At 45.0% G+C, this 23,067-nt stretch overlaps 1 protein-coding gene across 4 annotated transcripts in view; it reads right to left on the bottom strand.

Annotated features, from left to right (window-relative positions):
• The window catches only part of EHF (ETS homologous factor), a 41,321-nt gene that overhangs the window by 14,741 nt on the left and 3,513 nt on the right, over positions 1-23,067 (bottom strand). For 3 of the 4 annotated variants that reach the window (XM_036891705.2, XM_036891707.2, XM_036891706.2), the window contains exons 2-3: positions 5,578-5,677; positions 1,569-1,814 (exon numbers count right to left, since the gene is read on the bottom strand). In XM_036891705.2, the coding sequence (XP_036747600.1) occupies positions 1,569-1,814; positions 5,578-5,674 (343 nt within the window). In that variant the 5' untranslated portion in view covers positions 5,675-5,677. The remainder of the gene's footprint in view (positions 1-1,568; positions 1,815-5,577; positions 5,678-23,067) is intronic. The other variant, XM_036891708.2, reaches the window with a different exon arrangement.

Below are 23,067 nucleotides of genomic sequence, written 5' to 3'. Positions count from 1 at the left end.
CTTCCCCAGCCAGACTATAAATATCTCAAAGCATAAATATTATCTCAGAGATTATAAATGACTTTAACTTAACTCTCTCATCTTCAGTTTTCCCATCTGTAAAATGGATACAATATTTATTTTCTCATAAGGTCATTAAATGAGTCAATCCAACTGGAGTGTCTAGTATAAGTAAACACTCAATAAATGTAAGTTCATAGAACATCTACAAAAAAGCAAACAATGAAACAAAGGTGAGAGATCTGGTCATTAGGCTCTCAGAGGCACCAGCAGCATGCAGTGGGGCATGGGGCCAAACAAGCCACGAAGGTCCAAGAGGGCCGGAGCACCTCCCAGGCCTCTCTGCCTCAGGCTTTAATCAGGGCAAAACTTTAAAGAAGAGGATTTAATTGGAGGTGGGGAGGTGAATATTTTCAATTCTTCAAGTAAATAGGCTCTTTCTGAAGATTCCTGGGGGCTATTTATAGAGCCTTGTTTGGTTTGGTTCTAGTAAAAGAAAAATGAGCAACCTTCTTTGTGAGGTGGACAGAAGGGAGTGCCCGGCTTTAGGAGCTCATCCTGAATGGCCGCCACAGCGGCAGGCTCCACAGCCAGACTCCGGGTCCTCCTCGGTGCTGATGGCAGCTGGCAGGGTCTGAATCTGGTTCACAGCCCTGGAACTCATGCTGCCCAAAGCCCTTGCTACCTGCCCAAACACAGGTTCTGCTGAGACAGACATGCCCGTTCTCATGTGGACAGGCCAGCTCACTATTCTTCAATATCACTGCTTTTCAAATGATCATTTTTTATGGGCATTACCAGGAGAACCTTATGCCAGGGTCAAAGACACACCAAGATGAGTTGTCTACCCTGCCGTGCCTTACAAGCCAGTATAAAATGTGTGCATGTGTGAATCAGCTATCACCAATGGACAGCATTTGGAGTGGTAGCCTGCCTGTGTTCCAGGTGAGGCCTCAAGAGACATGTCTGAGGCCCTAGAGCAGCATCAGTTCCAGAAATCACTGCAGAAACATCCCTCATATGTCCAGATCATTAGTCCTAAATCTTATTTTTTTTTGAGTTTTAGACCTTTTAAGAATCTGCTGAAAGATTGTGAGCCTCCTCCCTTCCCAAAACACAAACATAGACCTAATTTTGTATTACCTTCTTACCAGCCTTAGGGGCCATTTTAAGAACCTAGGTTTAGAAGTAAAAAAAAAAAAAAAAAAAATAGCCATGATAATCTTAACAAACAAGTGATTGGGAATTAAATTACTGAGCCCTGTTTGAAAGGGAAAGAAGAAAAGTTTTCCTGAGAGTAGCAAGTATTCTGTGGATCCCTTGCTAGACCTTGTCTCCTTGAAAATCAACCATAGACGAGAATGAAATTACACTGGGTTTTTATGGATTAGACACACCTCGTCCCTGAGGCTTTGCTTATCTTCTCTCACCTTCCTTCTCCCTCCCTACCTCGGCAACCAGTATTTGGAGGTGAGACCATCGTTTGATGTCCCTGACAAGGAACCCTGCTGCTGTGAGTCTGCACTCCTCCCAGCAGGCTCCTAGTGGGGAGGGAGAGAGGTAGTCACCGTTCCACTTGAGATGCTGCAAGTTGTTGAAGAGGAGCTGCCCCGCCGTCCCCGCCGCCCGGGTGAACTCTTGCAAACTCATGCTGCAGAGGTGCTCGCCATTGATATCGAACTCCTGGAAAGGGATGCAGCTTGCATCCAGCTGGTTGGTGTCCAGGAGATGCTGGAGCCACTCCCATACCTGGTACTTGGTCCAGTACTGAGGATGGATTTCATGCCACTGGCCTCCAAAAAACCCGCTGGAAACTGCAAAACAGGAGGTGGTCCTGTGAGTGACCCATGCTTGGTCCTGGGCATACTAATCTCAGATGTGGGGATGTACTGCTGGTTGCCACATATCATGGGGAGCACAGGCACAGTCTGTGGGCGCCAGTGTGTGGGTTGGAGCATGAGACAGGCTCTGGGCAGGAGGCTCTGAGAAAAGGTGATTCTGTCCCCACTTGTGGTGGGGCCAATCACATAACCTCTATGCATCTTCATAACCTCCCTAGCATAGAACTTACCCCTGGGTGCTAGACCAGGACACAGAGCTGAAATGCTATGAGGTCAAAAGCTTGTTCCTCACCTCCTGCAAAGTACCATGAAACTAAAACATTGCTACAGTTTCATCAGCCAAGCTTATTGTCCACACCCACATAGTTCTCTTCCTCTCTTCTCCTTTCTTCTCTCTTCCCCATTCTTTCCCTCTTTCACAAGCACCTAGACACATACATACTCAAATTTCAGACCATTTTCAATGAACAATGAGACCTTAGAGTAAGGTTCTTTTCCCTGTGGTAACTTTGCTTCTTCCCATAGGGATCCAGATCATCCGTCTGTCAACTGTACTGATGTGCCCCTGCCCTACACTGGTTATTATAGCTGTACTATAAGGTCACTTCCCTATTCAGTTATCTTCACTCATTCCCCATTATCCACTGAAATTAGGTACAAAACTGCTAAGCCAGGCACTGAGGCTCTTCACTATTCTTCAAGTGACCTATGACGTCTGCCTTTTTTCCTATGCTGTTCTTTTAGCCCAGTGTACATTCTGCCAATCACTCCCTGTTGGATTCTTACCCAGCTTGCAGACTTTGACCACCCTGTAAGGCCATCACCAATCCCCACAACCTACTGTGAAGACTTGCTCTCCCCTGAACTTCCAGGAGACACACTTGTATTTCTCCTAATAGCTTTTGTCTTGTTCTGCTTTTCATTGAGGGTCTCTTAAGTACTTTGTAAATTGTGCGCTCAAAGTCATAAACTCTGTCTTACTGATCTTTGTTTCTTCTGTTAAAAACCACCTCCGCGACTTTGCCATAATAGGTGCTTCCTCTGTATTTCTTTAGTGGAATTTGTGGCCAAAGAAAATAAAATGTAGGAATCTGAAAGAATTGTGGGGTGCATTCACAAGATGGCTAAATCAAATACCAGTGTCTAAGTGAAGCTTATTCAAGCCAATAAATACTGCTGAGCCTAAGCTGGCCTTGCCATCCCTGTATGTGACTCTCTCACGTTCACTTAAGAGAACAGCACGATGTCAGCCCAAAGTCCTGGGGGGATGGCAAAAATGCAACAGAGCTGAGAGATCTTCCAGTTCCCTTGAAAACAGAGGTCAAGGGAAGGAGCTCTCTTTCAGGAAAGGTGAGAGGCAGGGACAAGGGGAAGACACTGCTGCAGCCCACCAAGCCAAAGCAGGGGAGCTCCAACTGAACATGACACAAGCGAATATTCCCCACAAACTCAAGGATGGACCAGTAGAGGAAAATACAATGCAAGAAAATTGTCCCTAACTTTTTCTTCAAGATCGTGCTAGATCAATACTTCTCTAACTGTAATGTAATTATGAATCACCAGAGAATGTTGTTCAAAGGTAGAATCTGATTCTATAGAACTGGGGTGAGACCTGCGTTTCTGCATTCCTAACAAGCTTCCACATGATGATGATGATACTGGTTTGTGGATACAGTTTGAGTGACAAGGAGCTAAAGAGCTCCAAAAGGTTTGATTCCCCTAATGGCCATAGCCTAGCCCTCAGCACCCCTGGACGAGAGCTGAGGCAGGAATGCTTCCAGCCCAATTCCACTTTTGCTCACCCCCTCAGAATCCACCCACTACTTAGAGACCTCAGAAGCACTAAGAGCAGTAGGTCTAACTGATTTGGGCACAAAGGTGTCTGCCATGGGTAACACCTGCCACTCACACTATATGCTTTACTTCTCATACCTCATGGCCAGACGAATCAGCCTAAACCCTCAGCTTGCACTCTGAATGGGAAGTCAGTGGGAACAAGGATGGGAAAAATCTAGTCCAAAAATTTAATTGCATAGAAATATCCCTAAATACACACACACACAAATCTTAGATGGGATGTCTCCATTTCCCTCCAATTCGATGGTGTCTCACAAAAATAACTGTTTAAGGATGAGATATATTTTTTGTGTATCCCTGAGTCTTCAATCTTTAATTATTTTTATATATATATATATATATACATACATATATATATTTTATATATTTATATTTGTCAAAGAACTTTAAGAATTATGCTGCTGTGACAGTGCAGCTCTGGGTTTACAAAGAAAAAGCAACTCTCAACAACAGAATAATAGACCTGGAACAATTTCTTTTCTCAACTTCACATGATCTAGATTCAAGGACAGTTCCTGATATTGTGTCCTGTCAGAACTTGGGAGACCAGAGAACTTTGTCTGAAGTTAACTGGGGGATTCTCCTTATTAGCCAGCAGACTCAACAGATTCCTGGAGTTTCAGGAGAAACACTGAAAATTCTGTGAGTTCAGCTCTTCTCTGTCATTCAGCTGGCCTCCCCCACCTCATCAGTCATGACTGGGAGGTAGCCCTTTTTTGGGTCCTCTGGAAGTTAAGAAGTAAAAGTGGCACCTAACTTCTAGTCCCTGTTCATACATTGCCCCAGCTTTCTCCAAAGCAGATGGGGTCCACTGCTTTAATAGAGGGCCCAGGGGTCTGGGGACTTGCCAGCCTGAAGAACCTTTTTGCCCTGTTTGGAGTTCTCCTTTGAGATTCCCACAAGGAATCTAAGATCTGCAACAAAAAATGTTAGTGCCCAAAAGGGGGAGCAATCTGGTGGGGCAGGTGCTCAAGGTCACCTGATCACTCTATGACCATGTGTGGCTGGGGTTCCAAATCGAAAGAGGTGCTGCTGCACGGGGGCAGGCTGCTTACTGAAGATGACCCTTCCCTTATCCTCACACTCTGCTTCCCTGACTCTGCTCACCAGCAGGCTATTTCCATTCAAGGAAAGCAAGAGCAGCCGAGTCTCTGGCAAGGAAATTAGCAACAGGTAAGGGATGGGAGAAGGGCCCGAGTTCCTTAAACTCACTGCACTGTGATGCACAGAAATCTGCCTAAATTGAATGCCTTCACAGTGTGGTGGGGGGCTAACTCAGCAACCACTTTATTTAGTTCAGCTTCTACAGTTGGCTGTGGGCTTGATCACCAAACCCTCTGTAAGCCCCCCTACCAGACCCTCCCTCTACTAATCAATCAGTTCTAGATTAAGGCACTAAAGGAGGACTCATGGTCTCCTAACAAATCTCCCCTCCCCTTACAAAGGGAGATCACTGGAAGATGAAATAGAAAGAGTAAACTGCTATAACCCTCTCCCCCTTAACTTGCATGCCTCCGCACAACACACACATGTACACACACTCCTTTGTCTTCTATTCCAGCTGGATATCCCAGCCAAACACTGCTAAAAGCTTCAACGGGTAGCCTTCCCTTTGGGCATCTCTTCTGCCACCCTCTCTGCCAGGCTACCAACCCAAGGTCTTGAAAATTGGGAGAAAACAATAGAATATCTCAAGTGAGTTTCTGTTTGGAGCCCCGGGGATCTGTGGGGACCTCCAGCATAAAGAGTTTCTCTGGTCCCCACAGCCCCTGCCAAATAAAACCTGCATTTTTCAGACATTAGGTTGGGACATGAAGCCTAATAAAGCAAAGAAAGAAACCCCGTGAAGAGCGGCACTGGCACCCACCGGCCCCCTTACCGTTGCACGTGGGGTAGCTGTCTGTCCAGGCTGGCTGCTGGTGGAGGAGGTTGCTGTTGGGGTTGAGATTCATTACACCACTTCCTTCCAGAATCATGATCTGTAAGGGGATCAACAGCCTGTTCAGTCAGTCAGCGCCTCTTGGACAAACGTCATTTGAGGGTACAGATCATAGAGTTAATTTAGGAAGGAAAAAAAAAAAAATTTGTCCTTCCATCTATTGCCTCCAAAGCATGTTACCACAGCCCTTTCAGTAAAAGCAAAACTCACTGGCAATTAAAAATTTCCAGGCTCAACTTTCATATGCATGAGGCAAGTTTTTACAGCCACCCATTCATAAATGAATAATCTCTGATCAGGAATGAAACAGGAGGAAAATGCAATACCTGCTTACAGGGCGAGTCTGGCCAGCAGCCAAAGGCTTTTTTTTTTTTTAACCAAAGTGAAAATGCCAAAGAGATCTTGTTTAAAGTGGAATTGCAATCAATGAAATCCAAGCTGGTAGCAGTGCGGACCAGGCACCTGTGCAGGAGCTCTGACCTGAAGTCAGAAATTCGGAGGTCCCAGCACACCTGAGCAGCCCCGTGCCCAGCAGCCAGAAGTCTCCTCAGCACACGTATCTGCCAGGGGAAGGGCTGGTCCCAGAGGACCTCAGTCATGTTTTACCTAGAGTTCCTCAAGTATTCAGCTTCATGAGAATATCAGGGATCAGTTGGTTTCTCCGACAACACACTGCCCCATCCCTTCCTTCCTGGGGAAAATTCTGACCAGCTTTCCCTCTCCCTGTAGAGCCCTGGAGAATACCTCTGGCTACAAAGCTGACCTGAAGGTAACTTTCTCAGTCTGAGGGCACATTTTCTCTGTGAAGGACCAGGAGAAGAACCTTTCTTCCGTGGGCCTGTTGGGATTTTTTAAACAATGTGAAAATCTTACACTTTAGAAATATTCACCTCCATCATCCAGCATCTACAGTTTTCTCTTACCCTCGAGCCAGGCACTCTAGAAGTGTGCTCAATCATTCAAAAGAAGAGCAACCTGTTTCCAGAAGATGACTGAGCATTCCCCACAGCCTATAAAGGTAACTTGCTCTTTCTAAAATGTTTAGAAGGAGAGAGGGGAGTGGTGAGGAGAGCAGGCTAGCTTTATAGCAGCAGCCACGGAAATTTTTCCACCTGTTTGGGGGAATATCTTGCATCCTCAGGTGTGACCAGTGCCCCAGGATGGAAACTGCCCAACCAGAGCAGTTCCAGCCCACAGAGCCCTGCCCTCCAACTCAGCTCCTGCTCCTCTGGTTCTATGTAGGGCTTGAGAGGGAAGCAGAGTGGTCTGGAAAAGGCATAAAAATTCATTCAAGCATTCATTCAACAGATACTGATTAGCCCTACGAGGGGCTGGGTACTGTTCTAGGGACTGGGGCTAGAGCAGAGATTAAGGGTTGAACTAGGCTAAGCAGGATCATTTATGATGATTATTAACATTATCATCAAGGCTGTTGGACAAATAATTAGGCCTGAATGCAGCCTAAGAAGAAGGTAGAGAAGGAAAGACAGCATGGGAATGATAAACACTGTAACAGAGCCAGAGTGACAGATCTGGGTTCTATGGGGTGGGAGGGGTCACCACATACATGTGAGTTTTTAAGCCAGAAAGAGCTGCGATTGATTCCAAGCTCTACCACTTACCAGGTAAGGTTAGTACTAACTCAGACAAGTCATTAGCCTTGCTAAACCCCAGTTTCCTCATTGGAAAACTGCAGATCCCCATCTACCGTGTGCGTTGGTTAGTGATTAAATGAGCTTCTATACCTGAAGCACTTGGTACAAAGTAGGGCTCAAGTGCATGGCAGGTGTATGAGAAGAATCATACACCTTTGGATAACCCAAACCAGCAACAACCTGGGCCTCAGTTTCCCCATGAAAAAATTTAAAGAAGGTGACTAAGTTGATTCTTAAGTTCCCTTCCAGAAATCTCTGTGATTCTCATTCTCAGAGAAGGAAAACCAACTCAAGTGAAACCCCCCTCTCCTTTTCAGAGTAACTGGTCCTTTTCCCATGAGCTTTCCAGAGCAATTTCCCTAAGCTAAGAAATGAGATGGGGAACTTTAAGGCAAGAGAAAACCACCAGGTCCCCAGAGGTGGGGAGAGGGGGCCTGGCCCCGGGCTCCTGTTTGCTCAAGGCTGGGCTGGTTCCTCGCCAGCATTTGCTCAACCACAAGCAGTAGAAAAGTTACTGTTTAACCCTGAAAGGGCTGAAGCTCAGAGCCCAGCCCATCCGCATGGAGGGCTCAGCCCTCCAGGGTGCAGGGGATGGGTAGGAAAGGCTTCCCTGAAATTCTTTGTGCAGGGGGTTGTTTCAAAGTGGCCCTTTCAGTGGAAGCAAGACCTGCCTGGCCAACTGTGAGCTGCTCCTCAGTGGGCTCAGGATTTCTCTTCACCACTTCCCAGAAAACTAGAAGGCAGGGTAGTGTGAGGGCGAAGCACCCCAGCTTTGGAGGTGGGGTGATAAGGGCTCAGGCCTTAGGTTCCCTGCTTACTGTGCATGACCTTGAGCAACTCCCAAGTCTGTCTAGCCAAAAACGTCTGATCCTCATTTTCCCCACCTCTAGAAGGCAAATGACCTCAAACTGAAAGGGTTCTGACTATCAAATGAGCTTGTCCATGTAGAAAGCTTAACAGGTTGCAAGACAATGTGGACCAGTTCTTCCCTAGTGACCAGATGCCCACAAGCTCCTCTACTCAAGGCAGACAGCATTTTTCATCATGACCTCCTAGAGGCATCAACCCACAGAGAAGCCTTTACGACTTGGGGGTCACAGCTGCCCCAAGGTCCCTCAGACCCCCAAGAGGCTATCCCGGACCCACAAGCCTTGTTCCCTGTTGGCACCCTCTTTCCTAGGGAGAGAAGCCAGCATGGTAAGGGGCCCTTTTTTATAGTGCACAGTAAATAGTTACTACCCATAAAAGGGTTTATGTGACTTAACCCTTAGTGAGTCAGAGCTCACCTGAGAATACCCATATTTGTGATGAAAGAAGGTCAGCCTGTCAAGCCCCACATGGTGCTGCAGGGACAGTGCCCTTAGGGTGGGCACAGGAGGCCCGGGACTAGCATAGGGCCTTCCACCAAGTCCCACCCACTCAGAGGCTCAGTTCTTCAGGTGCAAAATGAGGACATTTGACCCCCACTACTGACAGCCTCACAACACTCTTGAGGATATCAAACAGGATAATGGATTATAAATGTGCCTTGAGAATTGTAAAAAAAGCATTATTATAACCCACACTCCCATACACTAATATGGTATATAGTAAAGACTTTCTATGGTACACAGTGATTACTTTATGCGGTATAAAAAGCAATGCTTTTAATTAAAAAGTAGGGGGATTATTTAATGCCCCACTTGAAATTTCCTACCTTACCTTCAGCATAGCTTTAATTATTTCCTTAAAAAATGTATCAAGTATGTGAGGAAGAGACTTTGGAATCTTTGAGGCCTGGGTTAGAATCCAGACTCCCCATCTTTGAGCCACATAACCTTGATTCTGTTAACCTGTCTGAGCTCAATTCCTTCCCTGGTTTAGAAGGGAGAGTTAAGGGGTATGTCGACATCCTCTAAGCCTAAGGGATGTTTGGAGGATAAATAATACAATGGGTTTAAAAGTGTCTAGTCCGGCATTGGCACCCAAGTCCTCGGTTAAAGTCAGTTTCCTTTCCTGTTTTTAAACATCACTTCACAAGGTGTTTTCCTAACACATTTTACTTCTTCCAGGAGTCCAAGAAGAAGTAAATTCAGAGCCTTGATAAAAATGATTCTACCTTTCAATTTATGCTCAGTGAAATAAGCCAGGTGGAGAAAGACAAGTACCAAATTATTTCACTCATATGTGGAGTATAAGAACAAAGAAAAACTGAAGGAACAAAACAGCAGCAGAATCACAGAACCCAAGAATGGACTAACAGTTACCAAAGGGAAAGGGACTGGGGTGGCTGGGCGGGAAGAGAGGGATGAGAGGAATAGGGGGCATTGCGATTAGCACACATAATGTGGGGTGGGGGGCACGAGGAGGGCAGTATGGCACAGAGAAGACAAGTAGTGACTCTATAGCATCTTGCTATGCTGATGGACAGTGGCTGTAATGGGGTATGTGGTGGAGGCTTGATAGTGGGGGGAATCTAGTGACCACAATGTTGCTCATGTAATTGTATATTAATGATAACAAAATTTTTTAAAAAAGATTCTACCCTTCAAGTCAAAAACAAGGCTGAGCTAGGAACCCAGCTCTCCTCATCTCTCGTTCAGGGGGATCCGTGGGGAGTGGCCCTCAGTTGTCCGTGCTCCGAGAAAAGCAGTTTGCCCCCCTCTGCACGGTGACACCTTGGGCTGGGCTGGCTCTGTGCTGCGGGCCATCCTGGACACTGAACGAGCTTTAGACATGTCCCTGGCCTTCAGCCACTAGGTGCTAGCAGCAACCCGCGCCTGCCCATGACCCCAGGGGGCAAATCAAGCCCCCTGGGAACTCTGGTTAAAAGTAAAGCCTGTGAGGCAACAGCTCAGGCTTTGATCTTGCTGGTGTGACCAGCTGGGGCTGTCCCCGAACTTTTCTGAGCTGTTGTATCCTCTCCTGGGAACCAGGCATGGCATTAGTACCTCCACATAGGCTTGCTGGAGCTACGGGGTTTTCAAGTCCCCAACAGGGTACATACAGAGTGATTGGCTCATAATGGGGGGTTTAAGAAAATGCACTGGGTATTGGGGCCACCTTTGTCTAGGCCTTTGTATATTCTGGGGATATAGATAAATTTGTACTTGGGCTATCAAAAACTATACACCCAAAAAAACCCTGTAAGTTTTATTTCAAACCCAAAGTGAAATGAAATGTGGACTATTCAGGGATTTTTTTCATCTACACTCTCTTATCCGCCTTCATAAGTAGGAACAATTGGAGACAACAGCATTTGATTACATGCCCCCATCGACTGTTCAGACTTTCACGTTCACCCAGGACATCACCCTTTGTACGGCACTTTCTAAGATTGACACTTTTGGAGACAAACATCTGCTCTTCATTTGAGCCATGCCTGCTCCCCAGGAGGTCACAGTACAGCTGAGTACCCATGCCCAGCTGCCTTCAGGACCTGTTTAACCTTAGGCAGCAAATCCCCCCACAAATCACCATCAGGTTTGGCCAATCCGAAACCCATATTTACAGAGATAGCCCTGTGCCATGCTACAGTGGCCACAGCCTATGTCCTGGAGGAAAAGATAGGCCCCTCTCTGCTCCCCACTTGGTTAGCAGGCAGTTTCAGGTTAAACACAAACTCTCACAGTGCCCCAAGTTGTTAAGGACTTGAAACACTTCTACGCCACCCATGCAGAGACAATCTACCAACCCTGTGGCCAGTCCTCCTCCAGGCTTTCACCAAAGGGTAGGTTTCCTTCCTGCCCCAGCTTGACCACAGTGTACTGGAAGCACCAATGCGATGGGGTGGAGTGGTGGCAGACCGCCTGGCCTGACCCTAAAGTTTAACAGAGTCTCACATTTTGGCTGCTGCTCAGTGGCACAATGGGAGAGAGGGAAACCTGAATCTCACTGCCATCTGAGCTGAAGGACATATTCAAAGTACAGAGGGCATCTGACCCAGCCCAGCATTGCTGCATTTTCTTGAGAGCAGCTCTGAGGAGCAAGAGCCCATGATTCAGACAGTGAGCACTGAAATTTTGATTCTGCACCCTGGCAGGCTATGCTGACGTTGGGAAAGTACTATCCTCTCTAAAGCCTCGGTTTCCCCGTATGACAAAAAGTGGGAGCAGATGGAGTTGTGAGGATTAAATGAAACTGTAAAGTTCTCAAATATTATCTCATATATGGCAAGCACCCATGAAATGTTAGCTATTATTATAGGGTCTGCCCATGAGTTTCTTTTTAAACTGTGTTGATTGGCTTTGGGGACATTCTTGGGGTGGGGGTAGGCCCTTTGGAAGCAGGATAGTGGAAGCTCCAGGCTCTGGAGTCAGATGGCCACAGTTCAAATCCTAGCTTTGCTAATTTACTCTGGGCAAGCTTGGACAAGTGATTCGACATCTCTGGGCCTCAATTTCCTCATTGAAAAGGTTGAGATGATATAAAAAGGGTTGTTGAAAGACAAAATGAGATGATAACTGCAAAATGCTTGTACAAGTGTTTGACACATGATAGGTACTTGGCAAATGTTAGCTGGTTTTTATAATAATTATTATTGTTATTTATTTACTGTATTGTTACTATTATTTTATTAAATCTCCAAGCAATAAATTGAGGGCCAAGCTCATTTCAAGCAAGACCTGCAACCTCTAGCAACTACATAATATTCCACAATACCAGCTGTTACAGTTGAGCCTAGGGCTGGATTTCCTGCCTCCCCAGCCCCATTCTGGGCTGTTGCATGGGGGCACCCTTAGGCTGAGCTATCAAGAGCATCTTTCAGCATCTGCTCACAGAAGACATACTCTGCCCTTTGGCCATAGTCCCTGCTCAAGGGGCTGAAAGCCATCCTTCCTGCTTCTCCCTCCCTGACCCACTGTGCCTGAGGCTGCCAGAGGCAGTGGAGGCACACCTCGGCAAGCACGGAGTTCCCACCCCAGCATCACATTCCCACACACCACGGCTGGTCGGCAGGTGCAAAGCAGCACATCTAAAATGGGAGCACCTGGCAGAGTGAGACTGAAGGGTTTCACCTCTCCTACAAGGTCCTTTAGCACAAGGAATGCTCAATTACTGCAAAATTAGGGTCTGGGATTTGAGTTCATAGGGGCAGAAAAGCCAAGGGAAATAGACACCACTGGGACTCTGGAGCTGCAGCTATGCACCCCCGAACCCAGGAAGCTGCACCTATTGTCAGGGCTCCTGACAAGGCCAAATATACAGAGAACCTGCCAGCAGAGATCAGCATAGCCCATCTTGGGCATGTTCATCTGGAGGGAGATATGTGTTTTACTCCATGGTGGGGCTAATAGAACCTAGAACTAAATGCTATAAAATGAAAACAGTAACTACATCATAGTCATTAGGGCTTATTGAACATTTAAAATATGCTGGCTTTCTGCTAATAGCTTTAGATACATTATCACAGAATACTCATAATAACTCTGTAAGGCATCATACCATTTAACAGATGGCTTATCTGAGGCTCAGAGAAGTTAGGTAATTTGTTCAAGGTCACACAGCTTAGCAAGAATCAGAGCTAGAAGAGATAGAAGTGAATTCAACCTAGGACTGTCGAGCAACAAATTTTGGGAACTTAACCACTTTCTGCTGAGAAGGAGATGCTTCACCAGTGAAGAAAGTTGCCCCCAATTCTTCCTCATCACCATTCCATACACAGTCATAGTATTTTCCCTGTGCCCTCTGGACGTTCACACCTTTATCAAGCTTCTCCAAGGTTGTAAAACTCTCTGGTTCATTCAGTTATGCAGGGACCCTGATTGAGACCCTCTTCCCTCTTTGCCAGAGCAGCCTGAGTCCATCTCTCTTCCCAGGATATCCAAAAGTTCCTTTCAGGTGAGAGAATAGAAAGCTGCCTTCATTTTGCCACTTCTATGATACACTTAGGTAGGAATATTATCATGGTTCAAAATCTGGGCCAGTTTTATCCATGACACTCTTTTAGTCATTAAAACATATCTATACATATATGCTTACATGTCATATATAAGAATATGTGTACATACATATGTAATATAAATAATCTACTATGACTCAATAAAATTATTTTTATTTTATATTTTGTAAATAAACTGGCGCATAATTATTTGTGCGTCATCCAAATTAGACCTCAGGCCAAGAAGCACGCTTTGCTCCTGCTGTGAAGGTGAAGAGACACTGGCTGCTCTCAGGGCCACAGAGCACATCTTAAGCAGGGCTTGTTCCCAGCCCCAGGGGATGGAAAGTCAAAGCCAGTCTGCCTTCTTCTAGGCTCCTTGCTCCTTTATTCATTCAACCACATCATCCCCAAACTGACTGCCTCATGGGTATTTTTACTCCTCAAGCCAGGGAAGCAATTAGGCATTTAAATAATTACTTTTGGGATGACAACGGTATCCAGACCATTCTCAGACCTTAATCAAAGTTACCAACAGGTGAATTCACAACATTTGCCCTAAGGATGTTGCAACCGCTTACCGACTTCCTGTTTCAATATGACTGTCATTTCAAAAGAATTACTCCCAAAGAGAAGAAAAGAAAATCCATATCCATGTGAAATTTAACTGAATGTAACACAAGCAATAATTCATGTTTTTCAAATAATTAAAATGTGAATCAAGTTTGAAGAATGTATTTCATCCTCTTGGGATTACATCACAGGTAATCTCATATCCTCATAATGTTTTGAAACAGACATTTCATGTTCCCAGGGGCAACATCTGAAGTATTATTCCTGGGCTTTCACGCATTTCCATGAGCCATAATGCAGTATTGAGAGACCAAGTGTTGATCCATTATAGATACAGTTTATTGATTGTAAGCCATTTGAAAATATACATATTATGCTGGTTTTATCATTCTTGGTACCAGACCTAGACAAGATGCAGATACTGACAGAGGACAGGTACCAAAATATACGCTCAAAATATAAGATTACCTTATATGACCCCTGAGGCTTTTATCAATCTCATTCAGATACGACAAACCAAGAAGGATAGGACAAGCTTTGAATCATCAAAGCTTACAGAGCCTTTGAGAACTCAATGGAAACTAGAGCTCTCTCCTACCAAAAATGCACATCCACACCTGGTTTTGCATGTATTTTGTGGGACCCAGGCCTCTAAAGAGCTTCTACGGATCTATGGGCACCATGGATCTTTAAGAAATCTCTCACATTCCTGTCGGATTGAAATTTTAATAAATCTTTGTAGTGGGGTCAGAGTTGGAAGACAGAAGTTTACTCCAGCCTATCAGAAAGAGCCTGTGAGAGTCCATTCTCAGTGTGGGTGTGGCTTCTTTCCCCTACAGTGACCCAGAAAGGGCCCCACTGTCCCTCTCCATCAGCAGCTGAACTAGGAACTAGGAAGCTGGTCATTCTGGACCTCTGTTGGCAATGCAGTGAAGAGTTCAGCACTTTTCCCACCACCCTGAACCTTAGCATCCGTTCCCCATGAATCCCCTTACTGTTCTAAAACCAAAAAATCATAGAGTCAAGATGGTATAGCAAAATAAAGCAGAACTCCCTTCTATTTCAACCATAGGTCTTTGTAGGTCTTTGGAAAGGCACAGGTACAGGGACTACAGCACCAGGATTACTCTGGCAGTGTTTCTTTTCCGACTTGGCTGAAGAGGCCATACAGGTATTTCCCGAAGTTTGGTCTATAAAACCACCTATATCATCATTAGCCAAGGAGGGGTTAAACTTGAAGTTTCCTGGGGTTCCACCCCAGACCTCTGAATCAGAATCTACACTTTTAATAACCTCCCCTAAGTAATCCTTAAGCCCTCTCCTGGTTGAGAACTTCTGGTCATAGACTCACCTACTTGTCTTCCCTCAATTTCCCACAAGATAACTAGCTCCAGGAGATATCAGCCTTGAAGGAAACATCCATAAACACCAGGAAATCCTTGTAAAGTCAGAGACAACACATTCAGTCCAGAGAACTTAAGCTCTAGTCCTTCTCTGGAGAGTCTGTCATTACATATTTGTCAACTTGAAATAAAGCAGGTTCCTAATGCTCAGTGCCACCAATTTGCTCAGCTCAGCAATGCCCAGCTACTTGCAGGTATGAGTCTCTGAAGGCTGAACAAACAACCCTAGCCTCAGAGCAGCATTTGCAGAGGATTTTTACTTCCATCAAGAGAATTTCGTGGTTGGCTGAGTCACCCCTTCCCCATTCCCATGCCCACCTTAGCCTTTCAAAAGATTACTTAGCCACCCTGGATTTTAGTCCTCATATTCAAGAAAACTGGTGTCCTGGCCTTCAGCAGAGAGAAACTATCAACAAGAAATGTTTGTCTCATTAATATAAATATTTATTCATCCTCTCTAATTAATATATATTTATTGAATGTCTATTAGACAGTGGGCACTCTGCTAGGTGCTGAACAAAACACAGACACTGCCCTGCCCTAATATTCAGCAAAGACACCACTTCCAAAACAGTGGTAGCTCTTTCCCAAATCGGCGTAGCTTATTCCGCACCTCCTGTTGGGGACAGAGTGGAGCAAGAGCAGGAAGAGCCAGGCACCCTGCTCTGGCATTTGGAAATTACCAACATTGGGAAGAATTTAGACTACATTTAAAAGTGGCACCAATCCTCCTCTGTCCTGCACCCCCATGCCCTGGCCTTCACAGGAAACCTTTTCTGAGAACCTTGATTTGGCAGACAAGGTAATGCCCCTGAATTTCACAAGGCAGCCTCAGCCAAAACCACTCAGGGCAGAATGAAGTCGTTGGCTGTCTGGGTGGCTGACTGTCTCTCCCAGAGACAATGGTATGTTTATGTGTCAGAGGGTTAGGAGCAGGTTGTTAACATAAAACCCACCGTAAACAGAGCTGTTAGTTCAGTTGCTGGCAGGGGCTTCTGTTATCTTCTGAATACCAAACAGAGGGTAGAAGCCCTACCTTTTCATTTGAGTTGGCAGCAGAGTTTTTTGCACCTGTTGCTCTGCTCCAATAACAACGCAGTTAAGCATTGATTTGTTGGAAAATAAACAGAAAAAAGCAAAGAAAGGCATCTGCCCAAACAGCCTGAGCTGGTTTGACTGAGCACTCATGCCAATTTGTTTTTCCTATAAAAACCAAAGAAAACCCTGTGCTTTCAGTTTGGATGCTGCTCTCCCACTCTCTCTGAAGAAAAGGAGGTGTCGAATAGGCCAGCCAGAGCTGCCAGGGCCAAGGAGCCAGAAGACAGTGTACTTTTCCATTGGCTGGCTCTGTGAGGGCACTGAGGGGTGTCCAAGATCTGCAGAATGACATGACCAGCCCCCAGGCAGCCCAGGTGAGATCATGAATCAGATTAACAAGGGCAGATAAGGGCCTGCTGGGGTAGGATCAAAACCCAAACCACACCCTTCCAAATGGCTGACTTCTGAACGTCAGCATGGTTCGGTGGGTAGGTGTGGTCTACGGGTCACCTCCAGAAGCAAAGATTTAGTGCGCCTGCATCTCCGTCTAGCCTCTCCACAGACCTCCTTTATCTAGCCCTGGGCAATGAGCATGATTTGAAAACCCCTGGTCCCTGGTCTAATGGAGTAAGGCTAGGCGTACCTACCTCAAAGGCAAGCTGTGTAGACTCACTCATATCCTGCCAAGTGACTTGAGGTTCCAGGTCCCAGGTGGAAAGGACCTGAGATGTTCAAGGTGTGATTTCTGCATTAGATCAAACATCACTGCCTTCTCTTTTCTCATAGTTTGTCAATACCACATGAGGAGCTCAAGCTAAAAAGGGCCACAAAGGCTTAACAAATCATGATCTCACTCAAATGGAGATCATGACAATGCTAATTAAGCAATGGCATCATCACCATCCTGCCAACACACACACTCACAGAAAACCTCTTATCTCTTTTTAAGCCTTGAGAAGAAAGCACAGGACGTGGGCAATGCTCCAGGTCCCCTTAGATTACCACCTCCCCATTGTTTTCTCTCAGCCACTAGCCCTTTGCTATCACCAGACCCCTGGCTTCATGGGGGAGTCATGGCAGTGGGGGGAGGCCTCGGAAACGCTGCCTTTCAAGGAGCATTAAGAACAGGGTGTTCCGACAGAGGAGGGATATGGCTGGCTGAGCATTCCCAAGCATTCTTGTCATGAGCAGGGCAGGGAGTGGAGTGCCTCAGAACCGAATCGGGTAGCCAGAAAAATAAAAGATTTAACAACACCTTCAGTTGGCTGAAAAATAAATAAGACCTATTGCACAGGAATGTGGGGAGTGTGGAGAGAGGTAGGAGGTAGGGGTTGGAGCTAGGAGGCATTGGGATGGACTGGGACAGTGGATTTAACCATTTTGAGATTCAAGTTTCTTCCCATGAAAAGACCCACATACTCCAGCCAAAGAAAGATCAATAACTGTCAATCTGGAATCTCATAGGCCCATATAATTACAAAACAATCAAAACTATGACAGTGATGACAGTTTATATTTATTGAGCATTCCCAATACACTAGGAATTTGCATGAATTCTTATTTAATCCCTGCAAAATCCCCCTTTTACTTATAAGGAGGCACAGAGAGGCTAAGCAACTTACCCAAACACAGAGCCGGTTAATGGACTGAATATACTGTAATAAACATACCAGGGAGGTAGGAGGAAAGCGCAACATAATTCCATGTAGCTTTGGAAATGGATCCTTGTATTTCTAAAGAAGGAGGTGTCTCTTAGGACCTCACCCTTTTATTTTGGAAATTGAGATCCTTAAAGGACAGTTCCCATAATTATTTCCTTAAGTATGAAAGGAGGCATATCAATGATCCTTGTGCCCTAATATAAAATGTCCCTTTAGCATACATCTGTCCATATGCTACAGAACAGCCACTCAAACCCATCCGTCAAAGCTTTAGTCTGGCTTCCTCTGAAAGTCCCAGGTTGACTCAGGGGTTAGGTGTGGCTGCCTGAAGCCACCTCAAACGTATTAGCCATGGTAAAAGAGCAATGATAATAACAGGAAAAAAACTGTTGAAAATTTAAGGGGAAAATATGGCTTCTTTGGAAGAGCATCTCATGTCTGTGCTGTCACACAGGGTCCTGAGGACAGATTTGCTGTGTATGGACATCACATTGATGAGAAAAGCCTGTGGATGTGTCTTTCTGGGAACTTGAATTCCATCACTCTGACAAATGAATCTAGGAAAGTTCTCCCACATCCCCACATGTCCACCACCCTGAAATTGTTTGTGAAAACGTGGCTGTAAAAACACTGGCAGAAACCCATAGGGCTTATTCCAGTCATCTTTGCAGTTTCAGAAGCAAATCTGAAGTTTCTCACAAATTTAAGAACCTCTACTTTAGAAGAAGTAGGGTTTTATTTTTATACAGAAAATCATCAAATGACAGTAGAAAAGAAAGCCATGCTCCTTTTTAGCACCTTCCTACAAGAACAATAGACCACCGGCACCCCAGGTCTCATTTTCCCTTCCAGAACAGGCTTTGCTCTGCTTCCCCTACCTCCCTAGAAAACAACAATGAAAAAACCCATCAGCAAGGGAAGCACCTCCCTACCAGAAAGATTTCCTAAGGAATCAAGTCCTTCCAGCCAATTGCTCCAGTTGCTTCAGAAGAAAGCTTAGACAAATTTCTCAGACTCATCAACTCAACCACAAGAGCATCCCTCCTCAACAGGCCTCAGCTTTCCACCAAAGGTCAGCTATGTGAGCAGGGTAAGTGGGAGCAGGGCCCTCTCCACAGCAGCTTCCCAGCTCCCAGCCTCAGGAACTGTCATACACTGGAACAATTTTATCACATCCAGAGGCAGGCCCAGCGTCATAATTTGCAAGGCTCAGTGCAAAAGGAAAACTCGGGGCCTCTTGTTCAAAATATATTAAGAATTTCAACAGCAACTATAGAGCACTAAACCATGCACAGGGCCTTTCTGAGTGTTGGGCCCTATGTGACTACACAGATTGTGTGCCCGTGACTCCAGCCCTGTCCAGGGAGTCAGTCCCAACTCTTGCCTTCACCTGCACCAGTATTCTGCCACCATGGAGGACAGGGGGAAACCTTTTCTGTCTTTGCCCCACAAACAACCCCCTGAAGTAGTTGGGAGCATTAAGCAAAACATGACAATGAACATGTCTATAATAGCACCTGGCTTACAGCACCTTAGAGCAGGCCCTCAACAAATGTTAGTAATTACTATCTTTCTTCTTATTATTATCATCATTATCTTCATTAAGCTGAGGTCCCTGCACAGCTCCAAAGCTACCCATAAGCAGGAATAGTGAGTGAGAAAAACATATACCTCTATTTTGTCAGAGACCTTCTATTAGCTGACGCTGTTCAGTAGTCATTTCATTAGCCCTATGGGGGACAGCACTATCAATTAGGGTGTCTTAGCCTTTTAGTTATACCAAGGACCTATTTTATAGGCTAGTGAGGTCTGTGGACCTCTTCTCACAATAATGTTTTTAAATGCCAAAGTGAAATAATAAGATCAGAAAGGAAGCTTATTTTTAAATATAAGTATCAAAATACTTTTTAAAATAAATGTGCGCCATCATAATACATGTGCTTCTTATTAACACATTAAATAAGAATATCTAGTGTAGGCCTAATAGCCTCCATAATAACAAAGTAGGAACATACTGATATTTTGAGACACCTTCAAGAAGTGTAATGTGATAGGAAAATGTCTATAGTTTCTCCTGGTGATAGTCACAGATATTGCTAATGCTACTGTGGAGTTCTGCCTTCATTCATGTTGAAAGAAAACAGTACATTTTAGTTAGATTACTGAAAATAGAGACATAATTTTTTTCTCATTCAAGTTCACAAACCCCCTGAATCCCTTCCATGGACACCAAGAGAGGCTTGGATCCCAGGTTAGGAACACTCGATATTTTATCAACATCAAAGACAGTTTGTTAACTCAAACACCTCTAGAAACTACTTCCACGTGGCTAGAAGCCTCATTGGAACAATTTACCAAGGGGCAGACGCTGTAGCGTCTTGGCAAAATACTAGGATTTTTTTCTCAAAGCCTGTAAAATGCCCAGGATGGTACCTTAGCTGCAGTCAGTAGACGTCTGGAGACACTATCAAAGAATTTAGGAGTAAGCAGTGGTCTGTGAGGTTGCAGTTAGTCATGTGAACTGCCTGGATGGGGATCAGTTTTTCTGGGGGCCCCCACGTTCTAGACATCAAGACCCAGAGATAGGAATGTGCTCTACGCCCACCCAGGTCTATCCTGGAACTCTCAGGGGGTGCAGTTTACAGCAAGCTCAAGTTAAGGTCCAATTTGAAAGTCCCACATTCACATGATTCATCCCATCTCCCTACTGCCCACCTCCCCCAGTGAAAGCCCTACTGCATTTCTCTTTCCTGAGGTCATGGTGCAGAACCAGGGTCGGTCATTTTGATAAACGAAATTCCAGAATTATTTATCCACTAGAGTCAGTAGAGTCCAGAGTGAAAACACTCATATTAAGGATTTATCCTCAATTTCCTCTCACAATTTACTAATTATTTACTCACAAGCATTTTTCCAGGTGCTTTCAGATTCTTTGTCTTATTTAATCCTTACAACAGCCCTGGACAGATGTTATTAACCCCATTTCTAGATGAGGAAATTTTTATTCTAGAGCTTATATAACTCATGCAAAGTCACTCAGCTACTGAGTGGCAGAGTCAAATTTGAACCCAGGTATTCTGACTCTAAAGCCAGTGTTCTTTGTGCCACATCTCAGCTGCTTCCAGGCAACAAAATCTCATAGCCTCCTGCCCCTTCAGATACACAAGCAGTCAACATCTGTTCTTCATCAATGTTACTCAACCCTCACAGCCTTCTGCCTGATGGAGTTAAGGTGGATGAAAGCTAAGCTAGGTGCTCCCTGGTTTTCTTTCTTTTTACTTATTTTTTATTAAAGTGTCATTGTTATACAATTTTATGATGGTTTCACATACACAACATAGTGTGGTTCAGCATTTACCCATATTATCAAGTCCTCACCCCCTCTATTGTGGTCACTGTCCATCAGCGTAATAATATGTTACAGAGTCATTAATTGTCTTCTCTATGCTGTACTTCTAACCCAGTGACCTACCTGTATTGTGATTGCAAATTATAGCGCCCCTTAATCCCTTTTCCCTTCCCACTCACCCTCCCCAACCCTTCCCCTTTGGTAACCACTAGTTCCTTCTTTGTGTTTATGAATCTACTGCTTTTTTGTTCCTTCTGTTCTGCTTTGTTTTTATACTCCACAATGAGTGAAATCATTTGGTACTTGTCTTTCTCTGCCTGTCTTATTTCACTGAGCACAATACCCTCTAGATCCATCCATGTTGTTGCAAATGGAAGAATGCTCCCTGGTTTTCTAAGTGGACATAGTGTAGACAGAGGCTGAATCTGAGTCAAATGTGAAGCCCACTGCAAAGACAAAACCAGTATTGTCAACAGTCACTCTGAAGCCAGGGCTGAAAATAGCCTTCACCTTTCAGACCCCACTTACTTCATCTACCAGGACGTGTCATTAGTCCTACTGGGGTACTTTTTTAAAGGTTCCTAAGAAAAATCCTAAAATAATCTCTTTGAGGCAACCATATTCTCCAAGCACCATTGTCATGTATGAAAAGTAGATGACCCTCTTTATATTTCAAGAAGAAATCAGGCTGAGAAAGGACTGGCTGGGTGGCTGAAATTTCCCAAATCCACAACTGGCCAAAGAGGGCTCAGTCCCAAGATTGTTTATTTGTGTCTACAATATTGAGTGAGGGCAAGGTGGCAGAATATGAAATTTTAAGTTCACCACAATTACAACAACATCAAAGAAAGTATCTAGACAAAGTTGTACAAAAGTAAAAATAAGTAATTATATGAGAATAGTACAGTTAACGAGGTGGTCTATTAATTTAATAAACAAAATATTACGGTAGGCATTTTGGCTTCTTTTTATTTTTGGCTTTGTTTTCACCAAAAAGCATGTTTTGAACAGACCTATGCTGGCCATATTTTAATAAATAGGCTGATACCCTTAATAACGAAGAACACACTTTTGAGAAAGGCAGGGAAGGAGGCCCTGGGGTCGGTGGGGAGATTGGAGGACAAGAGAGAATGTGAATCCAGTGAACCAGAGCAAGGGGCTCAGCCCCATAAAACAAATTGAAGACAGAGTGTGGTTAGGTGCTAGTGAAATCAATTTTCAAAGGAGTATTTTATAGGGTGTCTCTCTTAAAACAAGGCCAATTACACCCTGGGAGCCTCCTTATATGGGCCACTCTGCTGACCCTCCAGCAAGCTCTAGTTGCCCCAGACTCAGGCTGAGGCCGCCTGGGAACCCCGGAGTCTCCCGGCCGGCTGCTCACCGCCAGGCCAGCCACGCTCCCTTCTGATTACCCCTCAGGTCTTCCTTTAGGAGAAGTGAGTCCACGTCCACCCCGGCTACCCAATAAGTCATGGACAGTCAAGCGAGCTGATCAGCACCACACAAACCGAGGGGGTGCCATGGGTGTCTGAATGTTCACTTCTCAGCGGGCTGCTTTGGTGTTTTATAGAAGATGTCATTAAAGTGCCTGCTTGTATACACCAACTGCTCCCTGTGGTCATAAAGCAGTCAGCTTCATCTATTTTTATACCCCCACCTCTTCAGAGACGTGAGGCAAGTTGATAAAAATGGCATGTTGTCATGGGAGCAGACCCTAACACCCCTAATAAAGGCTCCAGGCATCCCGTCTCATTACCTCCACCAGCTGTATCCCACAGCCAGAATTCTGGAGGCCCTAAGGAAGCCCTTAAAGGGCTCCTACTGATCTTCTTTCCTGTCTCATCCCTTAGGAGGGCATCTCCCACCCCATTTCCCAAACTCAGGCTATGCC

Source organism: Manis pentadactyla, chromosome 9 (genome assembly GCF_030020395.1).
Source record: "Manis pentadactyla isolate mManPen7 chromosome 9, mManPen7.hap1, whole genome shotgun sequence".
NCBI lineage: Eukaryota > Metazoa > Chordata > Mammalia > Pholidota > Manidae > Manis > Manis pentadactyla.
This window is presented reverse-complemented; position numbering and strand designations above follow the sequence as displayed.